The sequence below is a fragment of the Triturus cristatus genome, chromosome 4_1 (genome assembly GCF_964204655.1).
Source record: "Triturus cristatus chromosome 4_1, aTriCri1.1, whole genome shotgun sequence".
In the NCBI taxonomy this organism is placed as follows: Eukaryota; Metazoa; Chordata; class Amphibia; order Caudata; family Salamandridae; genus Triturus; species Triturus cristatus.
The window spans coordinates 237415367-237442881 of NC_140585.1; the positions used below are offsets into that span (position 1 = coordinate 237415367).

Sequence of the window (27515 nt, forward strand, 5' to 3'; positions counted from 1 at the left end):
CTCGGCGTTCCACCTGGGCCCAGGGGGAGCTCTCTAGGTCATTACCCAGGAGGCAGTCCACTGGGGCGTCGTCGTGGACAGTTACTTTTAGGGTGCCGGACACTCCTCCCCACTCGAAGGGGATCCTGGCCATCCGGCACATGCTCTCGGTGTTGTCCGCGGTCCGGACAGGGCATAGGACATGTGGCAGGATTTGTTCGGGGGTCACCAGGTGGCAGCGGACAGCGGTCACACTGGCCCCAGTGTCCCGGAGGGCTTCGGCCCGTCGTCCATTGATGGTGACCCACTGCTGGTACTTCTGGGTGTTGCTTGGGATGGCAGCTCGGGGTACCATTTCTCAGGAGCCCAGGCATACAAGTGACATGGCAGCTGGTTCCCACTCGGGGGACCCGCCGTCGTGGTTTTCCTCCTCGTCTTCTCCCTCCCCCAGGGCTGCGGCGGCTATTTGCCGGGGAGGGGGCCCAGCGGTCCCGTTCCGTCGGTTCACGGGGCAGGCCGGGTCGCTCGCATAGTGGCCGGTCTGCTGGCAGCCGAAGAAGGTCACTGTCGGTCGTGGTCCAGGCCGTGCGATAGGGGTCCCCCTTCGGCCCAGGGTCGGGGACGTGTTGTTGGTGGCTTGGCCTCGTGGCGGGCTTCTGGGCGGCCCGGCCGGGAATTCTCGACTGTGGTGGGACCCCCCTCCTCCGCCTCGCTGGCGGGGGGGTCCCGTGGTACTCCGTTGGTAGTCCCCCACGGGGTTCCGGGGGACCCGGGTGTTGACCCATCGGTCTGCTTCGGCGGCGAGCTTCCGGGGCTCGGTCAGTTTACTGTCCAGGAGGTGTTGCCTTAGTTCAACAAAGCAGTTGTTGGCGAGGTGCTCCCAGACAATGAGGTCGAACAGTTCATTGTATGAGGTGACCTTGCTCCCTTTTATCCATCCTTCAAAGGCTCGGCTGAAGAAGTCCACGTATTCGACCCACGTGGTACCGGGGAGCTTCTTGCAGTCCCGGAAGCGCTGCCGGTACATCTCGGCTGATAGTCCGTAGCGTGTGAGTAGGGCTTCTTTCATGTGGTCGTATGATGTCATCACCGCGTCGGGGAGTTGCAGCAGGGAATCCCGGCCCTCGCTGAGGAACCTCCCCCATAGGCCGGCACCCCAATCCGTCCGGGGTACCCGATGGGAGGTCATGGCTACTTCGTATGCTCGGAACCATTGCTGGATGTCGTCATTTTTATAGTACTCCTTGACGACATCCTTGGGGATATGGACCTTTGGCTCGGTCAGTGGCAGAGCGTCCCGGGCTCCGGGGGTGCTGGTCTCCCCCGTTTTAGATTTTAGTTCAAGTTCCTTGAGGCTCCTCTCGTGCTCGAGGGTTAGCCGTCTCTCCTCAAGTTCCCGATGCCGTTTCTTTTCCTCGATTTCCTCTTGCAGCCGTAGTTGCTCCAAGGCTATTTTCTTCTCCGCCAGTAGGAGCTCACCGTCCAGCCGGAGTCGGGCGAGGTCCATTTCGTGTGTCTGGACCCTCTCCCGTTCTCGCATTTCTTCGTGGGAAAGGCTGGTTTCTGGGACGTTTCACCCCCCATCTGTCGGGGTTGGGGTCGGCAGGTTTCCGTCCCGGGCCGAGGTCCCTTCGGCTCGGGGTGGAGTGGTCTCGGGTTCTGCCCAGGCTTTCAGGGCTTTCTGCATTTCTTCCTTGGTGCCCAATCCTGTGGTTGGGATCCCTTTGTCCTTGCAGAATTGTTTCAGTTCTTTGTGGGTGTATTCTTCCAACCTTTCCGGCTGGAAGGCTGCGGCCACGGTTGCCTCTTGGCCGTCCATGGTTCCCTTTTCTTTCCGTCTGGTTAGGTAGTGGGTGCGTTACTTGCCTGTACGATTGCGTCTGGCTCGGATCCCGTCGCTGGCCACCAAATGTTGGAGGGAGGACCACCGGGGAGTCGGGGAGACTACTCCGGGGCACCTTCCTACCGCAAAGTTATAGCCGAGCGCCGCTGAGAAGCCCCCTAGGGGAGGTCCTTCTCCTATGATCGTACTAGGCCCAGTAATACCACCACACAGGACTCCGTATCAGTTGCTTAACTTGGTTCTTTATCAATAGTAGTACGTTCAATATTTACAGTGGGATCGAGGGATCCAGTAAGAGTCTCAATGTCTTTAGAGGGATAAGGTAGCGGGACAGTTTTAGTACCAGTCAGGTACGGGAAGGCTCTGCGCCAGACCTTGAGTGCTGGTCTCGGAGCGGCTCGGACGTGGAGAGCCGCGACGGCGTCTGCAGGGCTCGGTTGGTAGTTCCGCTTGGGTCGAGCCGCGACACAGTCAGCAGGGCTCCGGTGGTAGGTCCGCTTCGGTCGAGCCGCGACGAGGTCAGCTGGGCTCTGATGGTAAGTTTCAACAAGGTCGGGCCGCGACAGCGTCAGCAGGGCCCCAAAGGTTCGTGAAGGTCTTTAAGCACGGTGGAGCCGCGACGTCGTCAGCAGGGCTCAGAGTGTGGGTTCAGGATGAGTCTTCTTCCGTAGGGTCAGCCGCGATCCGATCAGCAGGGCTCTTGACTCCAGGATACAACTGTTGTCCTGTTGTTGGGTCGCCCCAGATATAGGACTGGAGCCCTTTGATGTCCGGACCCTTGCGCCCGAAGGGGGCGGAGAGGCCGGGTAGGGAGCGGCCAGACGCCCAGCAGGAGAGGCGCCAGGCCCCAGAGAGCTGTGGGGCGATCGCACCTAGGTGTGGAAGGACGGTTGGGGGTCCCATCGATACTGCCCTCCGCCGGGAGTGGGAAGGGTTCACGTGGTATCCCCCGGGCCAGGGGTTGGCGCCTCGATGTCGGGCCTCGCTGGGACAGAGGCCGGGTGGAGCGGGGTCACGTAGGTGGTCACGTGGAGTGACGTATAATCCAAAATGGAGGAGCCCCGAGGTGCATGGGACCTCGTGCGGCTTAGCGAGGGGGAACAGGACCACGCCACGAGGCCGGCTCCCACAGTGCATCTATGAAGCAATTGCACTGAGATGTACTTTGGTACAGCTCCATACTGTAACGCAGATGTGCAGGATATTCGCTTAGGTTTACAGTGCACTACGTTACGTAAGGTCTATAGTGCAATGCAAGGCAACAGGGTGGGCCTGTATGCACAATTTACAGATGCAAAACATTGTTCCAGGTGTATAGCACAGGGCTGAGCAGGGCGCTAGCAAATGGCCTTTGTACGCGGGTTGTATGTGCAGGGTATTGCTAAAGCTCTCTAGCACAGAGCATGCAAGGAGCGAGATTAGCCCGGGTCTATCATTTCAGCGACACAGTCAGGTCTACACTCCTATCTCACGATCGAGGACATCAATTCTTGGATTAACACATAGGTGAGAGCTCAACTTCAAGGCACTACAAAACACTGCAACAGGACTCCAAATGTTGCAAATGATCCGAATTCTTTGACAGGCATGCTTAGGCGCGTTATAAAACACCCATTCTGGGTAGGACCTGATACAGTGATCGAAGAGTGCTTCATCGTCCACAGTTCTGAGCTGAAGACCGATGGCCTCCCTAGTGTGGGTATTTAAATCTAGATAGTCCTGTGAGGTGGAGGCCTACAAGTGCAGACACATCAAATGTTAACATGTTGAGCATGTTGCCTTACATTACAAAATCTTGGAACACAGTCAGGGCCGGACTGGCCATAGCGGGTATCGGGTATTTCCCCAGGAGGCTAAAAGGGTGGGGGCCAGTTTTGTAGTCGTGGGGCACGGTTTTGTTACTGTGGGCTGGTTTTGCAGCGATCCTGAAATATCCGCCCTCAGTAACTAAAGAAGACACAAGTGCTTCAAACCTGCACACACCGCCCCCCTCCTTCCCGGGAAATGGGGGGAAGGGCTGGTCCGACAAAATTTCCAGTGCTGCTTTGGGTTCCCAGTCCGGCCGTTGACACTGTGGCATGATAACGTCATCAATGTCCAGAAAAGCCCAGTCCTGAAACACATCTATTTAATGAACTTATCCACAAATGTTCTTTTGTCATGCTTAGGAACACTAGCAAAACACAACCGTTTTGTGACATGTGACAACTGTTTTACTATTAAATATAATTTCATGATGGGTACAGCAATTGCTTCATCATTAGAGTACAAGACGGTGAAGAACATGTACGTACCTTTGAACTTGTGGAAGACCGCCCAGAGTTCTGCGATATCGGTGGCAAATGTGATGTCGGTGTCGAGGACGATGACCCGCTCCAGGTTGGAAGGCAAGGTCTTGGTCAGCACAAGCTTCATCAGTCCGTAGATCCCAGAGTAGTGCTTGTTGGGGATCCAAGACACTTCGGTCTAAGGAGTCAAAGAGAAGAGGGGCGTCAAGTGAAAGACGAGCACTGGGCTATGAAGTGAAAGAGGACAGCGGAAGAGGCAAGTGAGTGGCAATATGTTCCTAGATTGTGGAGACAAAGAATGCAAAGGAAATGAGTGGGCAGTGCAGGCAATTCACCTTATACTAATTAATGAGAGTTCAATGTGCCGCTCGAGCACTAAAGTATACATCTATAGTATGCCAACCTGCAAGTCTATGAGTCATGACGTTATTGACCAGAAATGTGCCAGGTCTAGCTAACCTATCTGAGACTGTCTTTCCTGGGTACAAGTAATGCCCACCATCCTTTTCTGGGGCTGTGCAGTGGAGAAAGTGTCTATCTAGGAATGTGCAATGTCCGGCATCTTCTGTACACATGTATCCCACATAACTTACCTGCTAGTTAACATGCCAAGTCAAGTATGCCTACGAAAAATGACCTTATGTAGCATGCGTGGCAACACCTAAAGCCAGATCTTTCGACTGCTAGTTTATGGCGGGTATGATTGTTGTTCTTCAATGTTTTACTTCTGTGGTATCTCTCTCTGGAACTAACAGCACTGAACTGATGCAGGTAAAACAGATGAGTGTGGTGGAGCAGAGACGTGGAAGTCAGCTCTTTCAGTTGTGCATATAGTCTGTGTGCTCCTCTACAGATTCGGGACCCAACCCTTATTGATAACATCCTCAGGCCCATTTATGAGTCCCTGGACACCACAGTTTACCCTGCCCAGTGAAGATCATCGAGCCCCACCAATATATTTCTTACAATGCAAGTTCTGTGGTGTTTTCGTAAACCACCTCAGAGCCATCATCAGTGGAGAAAGAGGAGCAAGGTGGCAGTGGTGACTGACTGGGATAAGTGGGCCGTGCTCCCGTACTGCTGCAGGGATTCTGCTCAAGAACAGAACTATGCTTGGGACCATAGAACATCGGCAGGGAGGGACTGAGTCATCATCCCATCTGAGCCTCTGTGAACCCGAGTCCGACCAGCTATAGTGCCTCTCTTGCCCTCCTAAGCTTACCAGAGGGACAAGTGACTTGTCACCCCAGAACACAACACTCTCGACCTTCTCAGGGATCGCAGTAACAGGACACAGCCTTTCGCTCGCTCACTCGTATTTGTCCACAATAAGATAACACATGCGACACAGAAGAAGTTTAATATCTTTATTTAAACTAACATGCTCTAAAATACAGTATTTGCTCCACAATTAGAAAACAAATGCATATCAAAAATATTGCTAGTATGGTTAGCGAACCGTATACCTTGAAAAGCCCCGTCATGTTATAAGACAGATAGCCTAAATCCCCCTCCCTTCCTAATGAAGCTAAATGACTATATATCAAAGATGTCTGCGATTATTGGCGGACCCCATTCCTTATCATATATAGATGAACGTTCTACATCTCAGCTGATGTAGCAATCTTGTCTCAAGACCCTCGTTCTCAGAGTGTGCTTTTTGAACGCCTGTCTTCAGTTATATGACAAGACTTCTCAATAACAGCAGCTGCATTCTCGTGTTGTGTCTAGGTAATAGTGCCGGACCACAGAGAATAACAGTTGGTATTGTTGTTTGTCCTTGTCTACGATGTTCAGACTAAATCCCAGGAAAAGCACAGGACACAAAAACATATGCAGGTACAGGGCCGGCTCTAGGGCGGTGCGACCGGTGCCACCGCACCAGGTGCTGACTCTTCCAGGGGGCGCAACGTTTGGAAGTAAAAAGCACCTGCTGCTGCATTGCTGGCATCCGGTAATTTTCATACAACAATAAAAATGTCAAGATAACTCCAGTGACTAATGTTCTCCCTGGAGAAGGAGTTTAGTTTAGTGGACGTTTTAATTCATTTTATGGTAGCACAGAGGGTTAATATGCCTGCTGGAACGAATGTGTACAATGCAGATCACAAAGTGCATATAGTTTAAATAGGTCAATGCTTTTGGTAAAATTCTAACATTGAACAGTGAGCTAATATCTGTCAAAGAGCTGCATTCAAACTGCAAGATATAGATTAGAGCATTATGATTTTTTAACCCCTCTTTCATTATTCTAATGTTTCAAAAAGGGTTCATTCATTTCAGTAAAAAAATCCTTATTATTAAATGTAACCTCCAACCATGGGGTTATGTTTTAAATTCTGAGTCCGTGCTTCTCCAGACCAAGCACTCTTAAACTATACTGTTTACCGGTATGGATGACATGTGACCCACCTTGCATTCTTCTGGCTTCTGTAACATTTTCTATACACTGATTTACTCATATGATTAATTGTCTCTGTGTAATGTGTGTGTGACGTAAAGTGCTCCGACACCCTATACTGGTATAGGTGGCCCTATATAACTAAATACATCCTGGAGAGAGTGGTTATGGAGACTTGAGGGGGCACTGTTAAAGGGTGGTAGTGAAGGAGTCCGAGGGGGATGCCAACAAATATTGTCGCACAGGGCGCCACCAGCGCTAAAGCCGGCCCTGTGCAGATACTGTGTGGCACAAAAGCAAATGTGTTTATATAGCAAAGATGCAAAGAAAGAGTGCTCTAGAATGTGTAGAATTAGCCTAACATAGCGAAAAAGACAATGGGCCATGTAGGAAACACACAACAGTGCTGGATCTGTGCATGGGTGACTACGTGCTGCGGCATGGGCCCTACGGCTGGTCTCAAGCTCACGGTGTCCTTAGCTTCCGTAGTGAATAGGTAAATGGGCAGTCTTACAGTGTGCTGCCGAGCAACGTGAAGGCAGAGTAGGGACATCAAATAAGGCAGTAAAAGGCTTCTAACGGGCACTGTAATTCTCCCTACTACTCCCTCCCATGACCGCCCCCGCGATGGGTCTCCTCTAACAACCACTTCAATGGTCTGCCACGGTGTAGCTCAATTAATCACAGCAACAAACAATATTGAACTGATAAATCAAAGTAGTGAAGCTTCCTACCTCTTAATTACGAGGGTGTCCCAGAAGTGGGAGGGCAAGAGACGTGGAAAGAAAGCAATATACAAGCTGTATGCTAATTCAGACGCGAAGCTTACAGAAAGAAATGGCCCTCACCGTAGCCAATCTCACATTGCACACAAGACCTAAAAGTGGACGAAGAGACACAGATCCGTCAGCCCATGACTAAGATCTAAGGTCCTGTGAAAGGTGAAAACCTAGTCTAGTCTAAAGTACAGCTTTGCTCATAAAACAAGATAATGAAAGTCTAAAAGCACATCCTAGATGCATGGTCGCCATTTAAAAAAAAATGTCTTTGGAAGCAGTAAAGCTGGATTGTGTCACTGATCCAAAAAGGACTATCACTAATCCGTTCCTGGAGCTGACGACACCTCCGCAAGGAGCCTTTATTCACTCCACCCCCGCCCCCCGTTATCCGCCCCCGCCATCTTTGTGAGAGTCAGAAAGTAACGGCTCCTCCTCCAGGCACCTCATGGTCGCCAGACATCTATCTAGAGGACTCTCTACTGCTCTATCTTATCCCTTGCTCATGGACCCATGTTTTAATATGTATAAACCAATCACCCAGCTATTTTTTACTAATATCCATTTATGCAAAACGCACGTGATCCAATGGGGTTAAGAAGAGGTCCGGCAGAAAGTAATCAAACAGAGATCAAAATAATGAGGGGTGCTCGAGAGCCTTTTATTGAATCAAAGAATTGAAATCCAGCTGAAGATGCAGCAAGGATTCCACTTATAAGTCGCTTTAAGAGGATATCGCATTCTCCTGCTCGCTATACGTAGCAGATACCTTCTAAATAATTTCTTCGTTCAGCTGAAGCAGAGCCCAATTACCATGACAGACAGGAAGAGAACATAACTGCAACTCGGATTCTGAGACAGGAACATCAGTACGAGATCATTAACTGAAACCAGAGCCCCACAACAACCTACCAAGTGCTCCTAGCTGCCACTAATAATCTTATAAAGGGATACGCCCTAGGCTCATTTGTGTCCTCTTAGCTGGAGATATATTTGTGCAGCACACTGGATACTACATAAGCATAGTTCATCAGAGACCTATTCCAAAGATTAAACTCCCAAGACAATCGTAGAAAATAAATGTGGAAATACAAAAGGCCACAAACTGAAATAAATTATATTAAATTTTGATTTAGGAGCTAAAAATATTGGGCGTGAATCTTAAGATATTGCAAAAAAAAAACACATTTGTTGAAATTAGGCCTGTGCAGAGTTCGGGGAGTTTTCTAAGATTTTTAGCGCCGGGTGTTTGTCCCGCGCTTGAAAATCAGCGTGAACGGCACCACCTATAGCTCAAAAGGGTGCTGCTTTTTTTATGCTGCTCGAGTACATGTTCTACTCAACGGCAGCTTCCTCAAAATGAATGGAAGGTTTCTGAGTGAGAGCGGTTGCAGCTATTCCCGACCGCCTGCATTGAGAATCTTGCCGGGAGGTTGCCTGGAGTAAGATTTTCCTCGCTCACGCCCGCCAACTTAATGTTTTTAGGAACTCTGCACGCTATGACAAGTGCAAAAAACTTCACAAACTCCGCGAGTAGAGCGGAATTTCCTGCACAGGCCTAGTTAAAATGCAGCAGATCCGACTTTTTATAGTGGGTGGTTAGTGTTGCTTGTGTGGGTCTACCACGGGAGAATCACTGCCCACTAGATATTCAGGTGCTTCAGGAATCATGATGCAAATGTTGTTGTAGTCTTGAGATTGTAGAAGTAGTACTGCAGTTGTAATTGTAGTATCAAAGTTGTAGATTTGACTTGCACTTGTAGTGCTCTAGTAAAGTTGAGGATGTTGGATTTGTTGGTGATAACGTTGAGGTGTTGTTATTGTAATGTTAGAGTTGAAGTGCTGAGTTGCAGAGATGGAGTTCTAGAGTTGAAGTTGGTTGTGTAATTGAGCTGCAGTTGGGTTGGTGCTTTTGAATAGGTTGTAGAGTTGTGTTTGGTTTGAAGTTGTGCTGGAGGTGTGGAGATTTAGTTATGGGATAGGAGTTAATCAGAGAGCTGAACTGGAGTAGAAGATGAGGAACTGGTTTTATGCTTATGCTGGAGTACTGAGTTTGCGCTAGAGAGGTTTTGAGGATGGACGCTTACTACTTCAGAGAACAGTGCATGGAGACAAAACGTTGGTAGGCACTTCCATTTACATGGCCAAAGCTGCTGCAGGTTGAAAGAGCAGGAAAGGCAAAGACTTTGAGTTGAAATGGTTGGGAGGAAACTGAAATGCAAAGTTGTAAGTTTAAACAGGAACACTAAAGGCAGATGGAGACAAAGGTATTTGTGAAAAGGTAATACATGTTCTATTTTAACATTTTGTAATGTATTAATTGTGTTATTTTTGTACTTCGTGAGTGTGGTTCTAGGTTTATTTCTCCTAAACCAAGAAAACAAATACAGGTTGCTACTATGACAACTCTCTGCACACAAGTCTTCAAACCTTAATAGTTAACACACTTTTGCTGGACTATTTCACCTTTCTTCATAATGAGCCCCTTCCAGCATGCACAGGCAATAACTACACCACCCTTGTCCACTATGGGACTCCCCAGCTATTGTTAAGTATTATTCAACCAGAATAATCATTTTTGGGAACCAACAAGCTTCGCGACATTTCAACACTCTTTGAGTTGCATGAATAAACTGCAAGCCTGCACTCAGCACATTCAACACAATTCTCTACACCAGGTTTAGAGGCTACCTCTGTAGAAATATGCTACCCTGGAGCATACCCCAGGTGCCTTCATTAAACCATCTAAGACACAATACTTCCCCATAGCTCCGATTAAATTTGGATCTTACCAACAAATGATCTGTATTGCCCTCCACCTTGAGATCTTGCAAGTTTTCGCTTCTCTCAAACTTACCGCCTACATTGCGCTCTTATCAGGAACTCTGAAAGTTACATATTCTACACGTTATCTGAAGTGAACCAGGCATCGTCTCCAATACTGAAAGGCTATAAAACACCACTCTCTACATCTGTTCCATACTAGTCTCCAAGAACAATATACAATGGTTTAGAAGAAAATATGTCCAAACCCTCAATTAAACCGAGGTTCACCCCACTGGATCATTTCAACAAACCACCTGGGATCTTAGCAGCCACCGCTTGAGCGTTATAACAGCCTACCAAGTCGAACATTACTAGACAATGGTCTCTGCATAGCACCAACACTACTATTCGAATAACCACCGTACTAGGTTTCCAAAGCACAGCTGCCCATCCAGATCACTGTAAACCTAGTGTCTTTCTAGTAATGCTCTGAACACTATGATTCGCCACATTAGCCTAACCAGACATGCTGTGCCCATGTCAAACTGCTACATGCATAGGGATCACTGGACTGGCCGGTTCTCTGCAAAATAGCGCCTCGCACAGGGATCGAACATGTCAGCACTCACCACAAATTTGTCTTCATGTACGCATACACCTCTTACTAACACAACACTCTGCAGAGATTTGCCAGCATTTCCCATATTAAAACCTTATCAGCTAATTGTCTTCAGGTAATCTCCCTTTCCCCTCTTCTGGGTGGTGGATACCCCCCGGTGTGATACGTTGCGCTCTACAAATACAAAATGATTGATTGGGGAGCACTAGCTCATGCTTGACACAACAATAAGGCAATTCACTAACAAATGCATCTCCACACCTTTTCTGTCTTACTAATACAGCACATCTACATCACCACTCTACACAGCACTAACAGTCAAGCCTATGGGTGTGAAAAGTTGTACATTTTTTCAATCACAAACTTTGTATTTTTTGCAAAGAACACCATAAGTTCCTATAGGTCATAAAGTCCTCAGCCAGAGGGTTTTCACATGAAAAACCTGCTACTTAGTAAAGAAATAGCCAACAGCCATACAGTTTCAAAGGTCTGAGGAGAAATGATTTAACACAAACTGATGAGAAAATGGCACCTCCATTTTCAGCGCTATCAGTTAAAAGAAAATATTGCCAGCTTGTGGGGAAAATAAAAAGGTATTTACCTTTGCTAATGATATCCCTGGTGGATACTATATCTTCCCGCACATTCCTAAGCTTATGAATATCCTCCAGACGACAGACTGGATCTGGAAACTGGATCACCAGTGATAGCTCTTCAGTGGTGTCATGCATCCGCTCACTAAGGAAGTAATGCACATTTGAAAATATAAGGTACAAAACAGTGCACTGGCATCAGATCCAGGGCATCATTGAGGTGTGCGGAGAGGGCCCGATAGAGCATCAGAGTACCGACAGTACAGCATATGATATGTTTGCAAACCATGGGATCGAATTAATCCCACTATTGACTCACGGGGGTGGAGAAGGGTGGGGACAAATCTACTGGAAGACATAGTGCCCACTAAAAGAAACTAAGTACTTCTGATGGACATGTCTTACTGCAGATATCTCACCTTATGAATGAGTAACAAAGCAATAGCCTCCGGGGAGTGGGATGGAGTAGTGCCAATTATCCAAGCAAGTCACGCAACACAGTTCGTGAAAAGTATCCATCGATGCAGTTTTACCCTGTGAGATAATATTTTTAAGCTAAAGTATATAAATATGGCTGTGGCTGCCCAGTTGAACCCTTTGGAATGCCTTGGTGAGAGCCTGGGAAAGAACCCTGGCCCTAGTGTAGTGGGCGCAAATGCCAGTGTCTTTGTCAATCAGGGCACAGAAAATGTAATACAATGGATAGTAACTGCTTTGTTCATGGTAGCTCTGGTGAAGCCCAATAAGAACTGATCCTTCCCTCTGTCTGGTTATGTGCTGTCAATGTAGTAAAACATCGCAAGCTGAAGAAAAATGGAAGAGTGATGGACAGGCCTATGGAAGGGGCAGAGGCCGCTTTTGATAAGAAGGATGGCCAAGTGTGAAGAACAAGATTAACCGGGAAGAAGATCGTGAATGGTGGTCAGACTAGGAGGGCGAGGAGTTCACTGACCCAACAAGACATCATTGACACCAAGGATGTTGTTTTCAGAGTCAGAAGTTGAATCAGGAAACTTTGCATTAGCTTCAATTAGGGATACCGAAAGGAATGTTAACTCAAGACGAAAATAATACAGAAGATCAATAAATGGAGTGGGGAAACAAGCAAAGAGTATGATTCAGAAACACACCACCTGGGATCATCAAAACAAATAAGGCTGATCAGAGAGATACTTTGAGTCAGAAAGCGAAGCCAAATTACCCTTTATGCAGTAGCCACTGCTAGATCTCGCTATGTAGCACATCAGAAAGATATTTCTCCAATTGGTTCAGACCCTCCGACTCACACACACTGAACAAACTTGTTCCAAAGAACTGCTAAATGTATTTTGTGGAGGTTTCCTACATCTGCAACCTCGGGAGGCATGCAGAAGAACACTAGAGGACACCACTCAATCTTCATAGATACAGATGCAGCATTTGGGAATTGTGATGAAGAACCTGCCCAGCTTGCTGAAGAGCAGGTTGGCCCTGTGTGGGAGAAGGAGAGGGACAGAGTGCCCAGCTCCAGCAGAATGACATACAAACCCTCCATATCCAGCTTGGGGCATTCAGGATCAGATCTCACACCTTCTTCAGCACTGTTGACAGAAGTAGAAGTGGCAGGAATGTGTAGCGCCGGCTCGGTGATAACCTGAATGTGAGGACACTCCTGCTCCCCCAAAGGGAGGAGACTCCGATCATCAGGTCTCAAAGTGATGATACAAGTGAGGGGTTCTGCTCCTAAGAACATCCCCCATTGCTCTGCCACAGTCAAAACATCTCCAGCAGAGTCCATGCCTCCAGACTGCCACGCCAGTTGATGTAAAAAAGTTTCACCGTGGTATTATCTGACTCAACATACATGGCACTCTCAGATGATAGGGAGGAAAGTTTCCATATCAAGACAGTGGAGACAATGCTCAGATATGGCTCATAGGGCCAGAAGTGCAATGTCAGATAGATGAGCGCTCTAGTTCAACGAGGAACAATAGTATCTATGGTATCCTACAACTATGGAGAAGTATAGGCACAACACATCTGGAGATTGCAGAAACACATCCACTTGTGCACATCCAGGAGGACCACATCACAAATCTTCATCCAGGCCGAAAGGCTACACTGAAGCTCAAAGCACTGCCTTCCTACATACCAGTGAAGAACTCTTATTCACCATCTGCCATCAGCAGGAAGTACGAGGCCAATATGACTAACAGAAACAGGACTCGCAGAACCAGGATCAGAGACTCAAACACTGGAATCATTTCCCCAAATAGCTGCAATCGGCTGAGGATGAGAAAAGGTCATATTCAGCACCATATCTAAGAAGGTTAGCCTCTATGTGAGGGAGAGATGAGATTTCTGGATGCTGATCATAAATCCCAAGTCATGGAGATGGTCCATGGCAAGTGTGTTGCAAGACCAGTGAAGGAGACCCTACCTTCACCAGCCAGTTGTATAAATACAGAAATACTTGGCTGCTAACCTCCACAGTGCATCAAGTTATTAGCCCAAACAGAAGAACTGACAGTGCAGAGACCTTACCTCAGGTACCACCTGTGAGCAGGTAGGATCTGTAGATGAAAGTAGATGTCCTGGACAGCGAGGTAAACCCCTGAATCCCTGTGTGGTAAAGGCAAGCAGAACCTAGCTCAGGGATGGCATCTTGAACTATTTCATGCAGCAGGACAAGTTCAAGCAGGAAAGGTTCAGACTGGGTATCAGACCTCTGCCTTGGTACCAAGGAGATAAGAAAGTAAATCTTGCATCTGTTTCCTCCATGGGTCTGTATGGACTCTTTATTTAGTAAGGCAAGAACTTGCCCCCACAATTGAGGAGTGTGGCTGAGAGAACATCTTGATGAAAGGAAGACAGTTCATAGGAGAGGGCAGTTCAGAGGATGCGACAAGGAGACACAGTGCAGTCTTTGGGGACTCGCTGAACCATCCAGAGATCCACTGTGATCACTCAATTGGTATAAAAATGGGAGATCTTCCCTCCCAATGGAATTGAGTGATGTGGGGGGGTCAAGCAAGACTTGAGGCAGTAGAGCCAGTGGAAACAATTGGGGGCAGGCGATGCTGTTGCTGGTGCTTATGGCATCCCGTATATTCACCTCTACCCTCATAGGGGCATTGTTTGTCGGGGTGCTTGAATCAGCTACAAGGGTTAGCACTGCCGGGACAGTCGTGTCCTCGAGCAGTGTGGAAGCCTCTTGTACCGCTGGTGGAATTTCAGCATGGAGGGTTTGAAGTCAGAGGGCAGGGTCTTCATACAACAGCCTGCAGCCACTGAAGTGGAAAGTAGGATCTTTACTACCTGTTTGGACCTCAGGTCCCGCCCCTGGATCAAGCCAGAGTGTCCGCATAATCAGGGTATGCTGAAAGGGTCCCAACGATTGATGACTAGATTAAGCAAAAGCCTTTCTCGTGTGATCAGGCAGACTGATTAATAACTCAATTTGGCCATTACCCCAAAGCACGGGCATAGCTGCCACTAGGCACGAGAATCAAAGTGGGTGAAAATGAGACGAGGCTGTCGCAGATTTCATCAAATGCATGACGGCTCATGTAGTGAAAAACAATCTCTACTGGTGTAGCTAAGTGGCAGTGCTTGGTAGTGCTTGGTAACCCTTAACAATAATTTAAGTATTCTTCAGAAGGATAAGCTGTGGTGGGTAAGGGGGAGGGGGGATGGAGAGTCTTTTACTGAATCATTCATTGATAAGCACCAACACAGCTCCCCGAAGATAACACCAAACGCCAGAAACCACGTCACTAGCTCCCCTAATGCGCAGGAGCCTGATAAAGTTAATCGAATTGGGTGGGGCTGCACACTGGCTGGCATGACTGTCCCAGTTTTACCCAAATGCATGATGGTACATGTAGTCACAAACAGTCTTTACTCACTACAGGGAAGTGGTCCCAGCACGTTCAAGTGCACGCAGTGCTTGGTGGCCTGGACACAAGTTGAGTGCATGTTTATACAGGGTTAGTGCAACACGAGGCTTATTAAAATGAAACCGAGTTGTAGAAACGTTTCTGAAAAGGGAGCCCTTTCAAATATCGGCTCATGGGGTTGGCAAGAGGCAGGGGGCGCAGCCACAAAAGCCCCTGGGCGGCAAGACGACATCAGACACACACCGGGAACACTCGTGCGCCATTGTCTGAGCCGTCAGCAATCCACGGGTTAACTCGGCTGTACAAGACTCGGATCCGACTTAATGAGCCACGCAGAGTCCATCTCATTCATCTTAACACTGGGCAGCAAGTCCCCAGTCTAATTAGGAGAAATGCAGTGTGGCACTAGAACAATGCCACCTAATTTGCTTATGTAAATGAGCCTAATTAGGCAAGAAGCTGAGCGCGTTCAGGTAAGCAGGGTCCACTGGGAGAGAGGTTAAAGTTCAAAGCAAAGCAGAAGCAGCCAGGAGCCCACAATCAAGGCTCCCAGATGTCCCCTTGCACTTCCGGGTCAGCGCCCTGGGAGCAGGGTTTCTTGGCACCCCCTGCTCAACCTTGAACAGCACTTCTTCCATCAAGTTCCTCAAAAGAGCACTTGATTAGGAGAGAATGAGAGGAGATTCTCAGCTGAGAAAGTAGCACTACAGCAAAGTAGCAAAACAAACAGCCTGGTACATCAGACGTATCTGGGCAAAGCAGTGCTTAATTTGTAAAAAAAATAAGAAAAGAAAAAACAAGTGCCAGGGCTCTAGTCAGCAGGCCGCTTCTGCTTGCACTGCCCTTTGCCGCTGTCAATTACAGTAACAGCATAACTAATAAGTCACATTCCTATAAGTGTGACAATTTCAGGACCCCAATGTCAAAAGAATGGCTTTGGCAGCAGTATTAGTATTTATATTGTATGTATATTGAATTAATAAACAGTTGTGCTCCTCTCGGAATTAAAAAACAACGCCACCACGTGGCAGACTGTCATAGGTACCCGTGCTGACAATTAAGTGCCGGTGCTGAGCACCGGAAACCAACGGCTCAAATTAAGCACTGAAAAGGCTCTAATAATAGCAAACCTTGATTTTGCAACACCATCTCACTCTAAACTTCAATAAAATATCTTGGTTTTCCTCTAGCCCCTTCCTTTTCTCTCAACCCGCACATTTACGAAGTGGCTATGTTCCCTCCCACAAAAAAATCAACAACCCAATATCTAGGCCTGGGCAAAATTTTTATTATGCCGGAGTAATTGGGGTAATTTTGGCAATTTTGCGTTAATCTTATTTTTTTATATAAAGGTTACGGTGTTTTTTTAGACGCATACATCGGTAGACAGGGCACGATACTTTGCCATCGAACATAGTGAATGCCGCTGCCCGCGTCCCACGCAGGGGGACATCAGCAGGGCAGCCCTCTAGTGGCCGCCCGTCGGAGCCTCCCCTCCCCCCCCCTTGGTCCATCGCTCCCTGAGGCCGCACCTGTGGGGAGGGGAGGCCCCCAATGGGCAGTGCTGGGGGAGGCAGGCCACTGGGCGGGCCAGGCCCTATTTATGCCTCCCGCCCTGGCAGTTCGCCCTCTGCTTCCTGTGGCGGAGTTACAGGGCGATCTGGAGGCAGAAGGGTACAGTAAAGGTACCTCTGCGACAGGCGGTACAGTAAGGGTACCCCTGTCCGGCACAGTAAGGGTGCCCGAGCCAAGGTCCGTGAGCCGAAGGAGGTTCTGGGAAGACCGCGACGGCGCCCCGTTAGTCCTTCGGGCGGTTGGGGGGCCTAACTAACCAGGGGTGTGCCATAACACGCTCCGCCCCTGTTAAAAGGGGCGGGAGTATGAGACAGATCATGTGATCCTAAGGAGGATCCGAAAATAATGTGCCGCACTGCCGGGCATCGACCCACCGTGCGTGCCGGCTCGCAAGGCGGGCGGAGCAGCGAGGGGCTGCTTGCCCTGGATCGCCCGTAAGATAACCCACTCTATTGCCATACTTATGTTGTATGAAATAAACCTGCAGCAGTTCTTCACCCATAAATAATGTGTCAGTGTAATCTTTGGGTGATGTCTGTGCATACGTGTTGAGTGAAGCGGATGACGGTGTGGTCACTATGCCGCTGCCCGCGTCCCACGCAGGGGGACATCAGCAGGGCAGCCCTCTAGTGGCCGCCCGTCGGAGCCTCCCCCCCCCCTTGGTCCATCGCTCCCTGAGGCCGCGCCTGTGGGGAGGGGAGGCCCCCAATGGGCAGTGCTGGGGGAGGCGGGCCACTGGGCGGGGCCAGGCCCTATTTATGCCTCCCGCCCTGGCAGTTCGCCCTCTGCTTCCTGTGTGCTCCTGGCCGCGCGAGATCCCACCCTCTCCGCTTACCCTGCGCGGCGTAGGAATCACGCAGTTGGAATGTTATAATGTTTTTTCTTGCGTTGCAGGCGGAGTTACAGGGCGATCTGGAGGCAGAAGGGTACAGTAAGGGTACCTCTGCGACAGGCGGTACAGTAAGGGTACCCCTGTCCGGCACAGTAAGGGTGCCCGAGCCAAGGTCCGTGAGCCGAAGGAGGTTCTGGGAAGACCGCGACGGCGCCCCGTTAGTCCTTCGGGCGGTTGGGGGGCCTAACCAACCGGGGGTGTGCCATAACACCCTCCGCCCCTGTTAAAAGGGGCGGGAGTATGAGACAGATCACGTGATCCTAAGGAGGATCCGAAAATAATGTGCCGCACTGCCGGGCATCGACCCACCGTGCGTGCCGGCTCGCAAGGCGGGCGGAGCAGCGAGGGGCTGCTTGCCCTGGATCGCCCGTAAGATAACCCACTCTATTGTCATACTTATGTTGTATGAAATAAACCTGCAGCAGTTCTTCACCCATAAATAATGTGTCAGTGTAATCTTTGGGTGATGTCTGTGCATACGTGTTGAGTGGAGCGGATGACGGTGTGGTCACTATGTACAGTGCCTCAGTACTCACACAAATACATTGACAGCAGATAAAAACTAATAAAACGGCCACTTAGATGTGGAGTCACTATAGCCCGTCTCCTCACAAACTATGCCGCTCCCTACCGCCTCCCTCCCTCCCTATCAGCATTCCAAACCAACACAGTAACATTCCCCCCTCAACTTTCCTCCCCCCGACCCCCTGGTCATGCCCCGGTCTGCTCCAATTTCCGTGTGTGGTGTATGTGCCAGCATTTTGATGGGTGTGGTTCATTGCGATCCCGTGTGCATCTCATGCTGCCATGGAGTCTTGTCTCTCCATGCCTCCCTTTAGTCATCACCGTGAGATCCAGCCTGTAATGTAGGTACCGTGGCTAGGGGGTACGTGGCATCGCCTCGGGTGAAGAGGGGTCAGAGTTCTGCAACGCATCTACTAATGTCTCCCAAGCCCTGGCTACTTCGAGCGAGCCATGGCCTCACAGAATCTTACATCACTCACATATCGAGCTAATCTTACCAATTCTCTTTTCCAGACCGTCACCCGGGCCCCCCGAGGGTCCTTCAAGTTTCTGGCTATTTCTTCCTTTGCAATGATAAAAGCCAAATCTTGGATCTTGCTCGTAGCCTTAGTGTTGGCAGTGTGCGGGAACCAACTCAAAAGACAGTGCAGGGGACCGCCCAGTAGGTTACCTCAACTAGGACTCCAGTAATATTCTCCGAGTAATCTGCCAACCTCCGACATTCCTACGACACGTGTATAAACTCTGCTCCCATTTCCCCGCATTTTAGGCACTTTGCTCCCTCCAGTGCAAAGTACCTGCTGATTCTTCCAGCGCTGAGCATACGAATATGTCTCTTCACCCCGCATACTATTACCCCGCATACTATTACCCCACATGCTGTCACAACGCGCTAGCGAATAAGCAAGATGTCTGCCAGTTCATTCCCAGGCCTGAGAAGGAGCCGAAGCGCTTCAGGAGAGCCTGAGCTCCCTCCAAAGACCCCTCCGCATCATGCAAGATTTTGCGTAACTCTTATGATGCGAAATTACAGAGATTTACACGAATACAACAGTTTGCATAATTTGGAGCAATTCCAGACAAAGATGCCTACCAAGAGCGCATGAATAGAGCACCAGAGGCTGATGGCTGCCTGCTGTTCCTGTTCTGTTGCATTTCGCGTTATTATTGCAAAATGCACCCTACCGTTCATTTTAGATGTATTTTGTGCTAAGAAAATAGCGCTGATGTATTTTGTGCACTAAATGCAGGGTTACGCTACTCGCACAATTGCACAAAATTTCACGTCATTTTGCTGTAATTATGCTAGCTCCTATTAATATTCCTTTAATATTTTAAAACAACAGCATTGATTTTTACATTGGATTTGGGGAATGCTATCCTTGCCAGAAACTTCCTAGTCCATAATAGCCCCTCTCAAAGTAGTCCTCTTTGCAGCCACCAGGCGTGTCGCAAGTTCATGCAAATTTGGCCATGTGACCAGCGGTGGTCACGTCCATTAGCGCGGGGGAGTGCTGTCCCCCCACCACCACCTTAAAAAAAACAATAAAACGGGCTTTCAACCCGTTTTATTATTGTTTTATTTTAATCCCCTGGTCCCGCCCCCAGGACTCTGATGAGTCTTGGGGCGGGTCCAGGGGATGACACTGCTGTTGGGTGAGTGGTAGTGCAATCCCTTCGCTGCGCATGAGGGTTTGGCCGGCCGTCTCAGGCCAGCCAAACCCTCATGTGCAGTGATGCTCTCTCCAGCCCCAGCTGCATTGTGAGGCTGCAGAGGGCAGGTACAGGCTCCCAGTCTGCCTAGGAGCGCTAGTTGCCAGCGCTCGGGTCAATCCTGACGCTGCTTCCATGCAGTGTCATGATTGGCTGCAGTGCAGTCTGGGAGCCTGTGTCCAGATTCAGGAAGAGCGCGATGCAGCGGGTGACGGCGGTGTTCAGTTACATTTTTGTTTTTGTTTTATATTTTGCCCCGGATACCTCCCTGCTCCCCAACTCCCTCCTCTGGCCCCCCACCCCCACTCTGGCAGGAGACGGGCCTCCAAGGCATGTGACTTGTTCTAATGTGTAGGAGAGGTCGGTAGATGCTTACTCAACAAGCCCATCAAACTAGGCTCGTTCCCACCCGAGTGAAAAAACTCCAACAATTGACAAATCTTCGGGAAAAAAACGTGACTCAGCAAACTACAGACCTATATCAAATGGGCCTTCCATAGGAAATACATTCGAAAGAGCAGTGTTAACTCAACTTTCAAAATTTACAGAACAAAATGACTTAATGTCAGACAGTCCAGCTTCAGACCAATCAGAGGCACACAGGCATCCATCATATCCATTTGAGATACCTCAATCTCATAGTGGACTCGAACAGAGTGGCAGCCCTATTGCTTCAATCAGCTGCATTTAACACTGTCCACCACCACACACTACTACAAAGATGTCATGATCAAGGAATATGTGAAAATGCTCTAAAACAGATTGCTTCTTACCTTTAAGCTCAGTTTACCTACAAGCTTGCACATCAGCTCCTTATAACAAACATTGTGGCGCTCCTCAGGGGTCCATCATATCTCCTCTATTATTCAATATCTACTTAGCCCGCTTATCAGAAGCTCGGTAGATTAGCCCCCTGTTACAACTATGCAGATGACATGCACATAATTCTAAGAAAGAATGGTCCTGTGCACCTCCAGAACTCCAAACTTGAGGACGGCCTTCATACCGTAAACACATGGATGACGAAGAAACACCTGAAGCTAAACAATGCAAAGACAGAAATCATGACCTGGGGACAAGGACATAAATACTAACCTACCATCATATGGCCCACGGTACTCGAGTACCATCCAATAACATCAAGAGGTCAGGAACCTGGAGGTAACCATGGATTCAGGCGTACCCTTGATACCACGTTAACTATGCTGTACACAATGAAATGAAAACACTGTGTCACATCCTCCCAAACTTGGATACAAACAAAACCTACAAACCAAACTCACTCTCATAATCTCCAAGTTTGACTATGCCAAAAGCCTATACCTCGGCACACCCAGATTAATCATACACAAAGTACAACTAATCCAATATGCTGCCACAAGACTCCATGTCTGCCTTCACCAAAGAGGACGCATGACTCCAGTCCAATCACTCCACTGGAACCTATAGCTAGAAGAGCAAGGTTGAAGGCACTCTGCATTGCCAAGTGTCTCCTAAGGAAATGGACCACTATACCTACAAGTTAAACTCATGTAATGTAAACAAAACAGGACACTGCGTTTCCGGCTTGCACCACAAATCATTATACCACATTCCCATAAGTAATCTACGAGGCACTGCTTTCTCAGTAAAAGACGCAAAGCTCTAGAACGCACTACTAGCCAAGTTTCAAAGCTACCGATTAGGTGCTGTATTTTTTAGATGATCACCTGTATTTCTATTTTTTCTGTGTAGTAGCAATGAACTTCACGAATTACAGGAGTGGCATCAGGGAGTAGATACCCTTGGTCCTGAAGAAAAGCCTTGGCGTAAGGCTTGAAACTAGTTGACAAGTGAAACCCGGTGAAATTTTCCAGTTGGGTTTCCTTTCTTTTCCCCATATTTTAACTATACCAGGTAGAGGTGCGAATAAATAGCGTTTTATCTACTGACAAGGTATTTTTACATCCTTCTATACAAACCCCCCCTCCTATTTTTCATCAGGATTATTCTTTCGGTTGTATGACATAATTTCGACAGACAGAAAATCGACCTACAAATATATCGCAACAAAAATATCGATGTCAAGAATATCGACATCCTATCTACAACATGGTAAGTACAAAAATATCGAAAATTAAATATCGATGTCAAAAATATCGTTATTAAAAAATATCGTTTTTCTTTTACTTTAAAAATATATGTAAAATAAACCAAATTATACTTAGAAATTAAATAAACATAATTAAATATATTGTATAATATTTAAAATGTATAATTAATATATATAATTTAATAAAACTTTAATTAAACATATACATATAATATATAATATATATACTTACTTAATAATTAATTTTAATAATAATTTCTGTAACGTATAAATTATTAAATGTTTTTAAAAATTACCAATACATCTATACACATAAAACAATAACATTAATAAATATTTAATAATTACATATAGCAAATAATAATCAATATTTTTAATGTGAATATTTTTTATTATTAATGATATATTACAATAGCAAAAATAATACAAAACATATTAAATATCAGACACAATAAAACTACTAGTCCAACTCCAACAAAAACAACAGTAAGGAAAATGTTGGATACCGTAGGGGTAAAAATTACTATTCCAACTCCAAAGAGTGCAACAGTAGGGAAAGCGTTGGATAGCATAGGGTTAATATTACTATTCCAACTCCAGAGAGTTCAATAGTAGGGAAAGCGTTGGATAGCGTAGGGGTAAAAATTATTATTCCAACTCCAAAGAGTGCAACAGTAGGGAAAGCGTTGGATAGCGTAGGGGTAAAAATTACTATTCCAACTCCAGAGAGTGCAATAGTAGGGAAAGCGTTGGATAGCGTAAGGGTAAAAATTACTATTCCCATTCCAGAGAGTGCAACAGTAGGGAAAGTGTTGGATAGCGTAGGGAAAAAAATTACTATTCCAACTACAGAGAATGCAACAGTAGGGAAACTACTGGATAGCATAGTGGTAAAAATTACTATTCCCACTCCAGTGAGTCCAACAGTAGGGAAAGCGTTGGATAGCGTAGGGGTAAAAATTACTATTCCCACTCCAGAGAGTGCAACAGTAGTGAAAACGCTGCATAGCTTAGGAGTAAAAATTACTATTCCCACTCCAATGAGTGCAACAGTAGGGAAAACATTGCATAACATAGGGGTAAAAATTACTATTCCCACACCAGAGAGTGCAACAGCAGTGAAAACGCTGGATAGCGTAGGGGTACAAATTACTATTCCCACTCCAGTAAGTGAAACAGTAGGGAAAGCGCTGGATAGCGTAGGGGTAAAAATTAGTATTCCAAATCCAGAGAGTGCAACAGTAGGAAAAGCGCTGGATAGCGTAGGGGTAAAAATTACTATTCCAACTCCAGAGAGTGCAACAGTAGGGAAAGCGTTGGATAGCGTAGGGGTACAAATTACTATTCCCACTCCAGTAAGTGAAACAGTAGGGAAAGCGCTGGATAGCGTAGGGGTAAAAATTACTATTCCAACTCCAAAGAGTGCAACAGTAGGGAAAGCGTTGGATAGCGTAGGGGTAAAAATTACTATTCCAACTCCAGAGAGTGCAATAGTAGGGAAAGCGTTGGATAGCTTAAGGGTAAAAATTACTATTCCCACTCCAGAGAGTGCAACAGTAGGGAAAGTATTGGATAGCGTAGGGAAAAAAATTACTATTCCAACTCCAGAGAGTGCAATAGTAGGGAAAACGTTGGATAGCGTAGGAGTAAAAATTACTATTCCCACTCCAGTGAGTCCAACAGTAGGGAAAGCGTTGGATAGCGTAGGGGTAAAAATTACTATTCCCACTCCAGAGAGTGCAACAGTAGTGAAAACGCTGGATAGCGTAGGGGTACAAATTACTATTCCCACTCCAGTAAGTGAAACAGTAGGGAAAGCGCTGGATAGCGTAGGGGTAAAAATTACTATTCCCACTCCAGTAAGTGAAACAGTAGGGAAAGCGCTGGATAGCGTAGGGTAAAAATTACTATTCCAACTCCAGAGTGTGCAACAGTAGGAAAAGCGCTGGATAGCGTAGGGGTAAAAATTACTATTCCAACTCCAGAGAGTGCAACAGTAGGGAAAGCGTTGGATAGCGTAGGGGTACAAATTACTATTCCCACTCCAGTAAGTGAAACAGTAGGGAAAGCGCTGGATAGCGTAGGGGTAAAAATTTACTATTCCAACTCCAAAGAGTGCAACAGTAGGGAAAGCGTTGGATATCGTAGGGGTAAAAATTACTATTCCAACTCCCGAGAGTGCAATAATAGGGAAAGCGTTGGATAGCGTAAGGGTAAAAATTACTATTCCCACTACAGAGAGTGCAACAGTAGGGAAAGTGTTGGATAGCGTAGGGAAAAAAATTACTATTCCAACTCCAGAGAGTGCAATAGTAGGGAAAACGTTGGATAGCGTAGGAGTAAAAATTACTATTCCCACTCCAGTGAGTCCAACAGTAGGGAAAGCGTTGGATAGCGTAGGGGTACAAATTACTATTCCCACTCCAGTAAGTGAAACAGTAGGGAAAGCGCTGGATAGCGTAGGGGTAAAAATTACTATTCCCACTCCAGTAAGTGAAACAGTAGGGAAAGCGCTGGATAGCGTAGGGGTTAAAAATTTCTATTCCAACTCCAGAGAGTGCAACAGTAGGAAAAGCGCTGGATAGCGTAGGGGTAAAAATTACTATTCCAACTCCAGAGAGTGCAACAGTAGGGAAAGCGTTGGATAGCGTAGGGGTACAAATTACTATTCCCACTCCAGTAAGTGAAACAGTAGGGAAAGCGCTGGATAGCGTAGGGGTAAAAATTACTATTCCAACTCCAAAGAGTGCAACAGTAGGGAAAGCTTTGGATAGCGTAGGGGTAAAAATTACTATTCCAACTCCCGAGAGTGCAATAGTAGGGAAAGCGTTGGATAGCGTAAGGGTAAAAATTACTATTCCCACTCCAGAGAGTGCAACAGTAGGGAAAGTGTTGGATAGCGTAGGGAAAAAAATTACTATTCCAACTCCAGAGAGTGCAATAGTAGGGAAAACATTGGATAGCGTAGGAGTAAAAATTACTATTCCCACTCCAGTGAGTCCAACAGTAGGGAAAGCGTTGGATAGCGTAGGGGTAAAAATTACTATTCCCACTCCAGAGAGTGCAACAGTAGGGAAAGCGCTGGATAGCGTAGGGGTAAAAAATACTATTCCAACTCCAGAGAGTGCAACAGTAGGAAAAGCGCTGGATAGCGTAGGGGTAAAAATTACTATTCCTACTCCAGATAGTAAAACAGTTGGGAAAGCACTGGATAGCATAGGGATTCTATAAACATAATAACCAATTAAATAATTAGTTATAAAAAAATAGCATATTTATAATTAATTTACAAAATATTTATTCTTAAATATCAATTATTTAAAATAAATATTTATATAAATAACTTTAAATTACATCCCACACTATTCCCCCTTTAACACACAACACACTACACATACAAAATACACAATACATTTAAATATCAGTTTATCTATTATTTACAATTAATAATACATTCTTTATAATTAATATACTTATTATTTACTAATTTATACATATTAACTACCAAATTACAATTATTCACAAATTAATTAACAATACATTAATTAGCAATAACAACAAATAACATGAAATAATAAATTATTTATATTTACTATATTTAACGTACTAATACCAATTAATTACCAATTAATAATTAATTAACAATTAATTATTATTAATTACAAATAAATAAAAATTATCAGTAATTATTTGAATTTAATTACATCCCACCCTATTCCCCTATAAACCCACAACCCACTGCACATAAACATTCACATAATTAATGTATTCATCAATTAATCACTTAATAAAATTAAATCACCAATTAATTAGTAATTAACAATTAATAAATTAACAATACCAATAAATAAATATTAATATTAAACTAATTATAACGTATATAATTAACCAAATAATAAAATTAATTTACAATAAATAATTAATTAACAATTAATTAATCAATTAATATATTTAATTTTACAATTAGTAATTAATTAACAATTAATTAATCATAAATACCAATTAAACAATACATATTAATTAATTATAATTAAATTACTTCCCACCCTATTCCCCTATAAACCCACAACCCGCTCTGATACTAAAACGCTAAATTATATTTTAAATAATTATTCTCTAAACATTTATTTTTAAATGTATTAAAATACATTACAATAATCTTTAACATACAAATAAAATACATATTAAAATACATTACACTAATAAAATATCGATATTACTGACATCGAAATTTTTCATTACGATATTACTTACATCTATATTAATGACTTCGATATTATTAACTTCGATAATACTTACCTTGGGGTCGATATTCTGTCCATCGATATTCTTGACTTCGATATTCTTTACCTACGATATTAACAACTCGATATACTTGTAGGTCAACATTTAAAACTCGATATTTAGACTAACCACCTATTCTTTCATCACGATTAGTCGTAATTTGTCAGTGCTCCCATGTATTCGTTGGTCGCAGCGTGCCCCGTTCCGCAGCAGAACGGGAAGAACCCAATGATGAAGCATGCCACCAAGGGGAAACACTGGTGGGTGAGGGTTATCTACCTTCCGGCATATCTGTAGGGTATAAAAGAATGTCCTCAATATTTTTTCTACAGATTATGACGGAGTGACTCTCTGTTTTTCAGCCTGTTTGCAAGGCAGCCAAGACTCCTCGTCAATAGCTGTTGTGTCATCTGTGGCAGCCAATATCTGCCTACTGTCTACTTCCACTGAAGTATCAATGTGCAGTACAATAGGAGGGCTGGCAACATAAGGATTTGTGCACAATACAAAAGAATATATAAAGATCAGAACGGAAATGAAAGAAACAAACAATTACAGAAAAACGTACAATACCAAATGCCAACATTTTGTAACGTGTATATAACAAAAAAGTTGGAACACATTATGAAAAGTGAACAGAATGTTCATAATACATTACTGGACGCTCGCCAATATAAATCACTGAACATATGGGATGATCAGATGGCTAGTTGAGAATTCCATAATGGTAACATATAGTGACTACTTCTCTAGTCCACAGGCCATGAATGCTGGAATCCCCCATGTGAGTGGGAGGAAGTGGAAGTGACTAAAATGATCTGAAGTAGGGGGATCTTCAAAAAGCTCCCCCAAATACTAATGTTAGAATCTTCTGACTGCACATCGAATGAGTGCTTAGTGGAGCAGACATTAAATGAACCCTGATGAATAATCCTTTTGGAATCAGCTTGTTCTGAGTTGCTACCAAGGCTCATCAAGTTTACTTTCAGAAGAGTATGAGAACCAAGGAGACCCCACAGCTTCAGTAAAGCATGTCAATTACCAAACTTCCTGGTCTCAACTTGCACAATGATTGGATGACTTAAGTCTTGCGAGTCGCATGTCTAAGAGCTCCACTTTAAGACAGTCAGTTAATAAGAGGCTTTAATCTGGAGTATCCCAGAGCACTGGATCTTAACCTTTTGACTCCTGTGGACTCCCACTTAATCATTACTGGAATCCGGGGTCCTCCCCAGAATCATTATTGGAATCCGGGGACCCCAATGAGCCATTACTGGAAGCTGGGAACCCC

General features: G+C 45.8%; 1 protein-coding gene across 2 annotated transcripts in view; it reads right to left on the reverse strand.

Moving 5' to 3' along the window:
- LARGE1 (LARGE xylosyl- and glucuronyltransferase 1) overlaps positions 1–27515 on the reverse strand; it is a 998660-nt gene that overhangs the window by 404728 nt on the left and 566417 nt on the right. For both annotated transcript variants that reach the window (XM_085651963.1, XM_085651962.1), the window contains exon 6: positions 4117–4288. In XM_085651963.1, coding sequence (XP_085508089.1) covers positions 4117–4288 — 172 coding nt within the window. The remainder of the gene's footprint in view (positions 1–4116; positions 4289–27515) is intronic.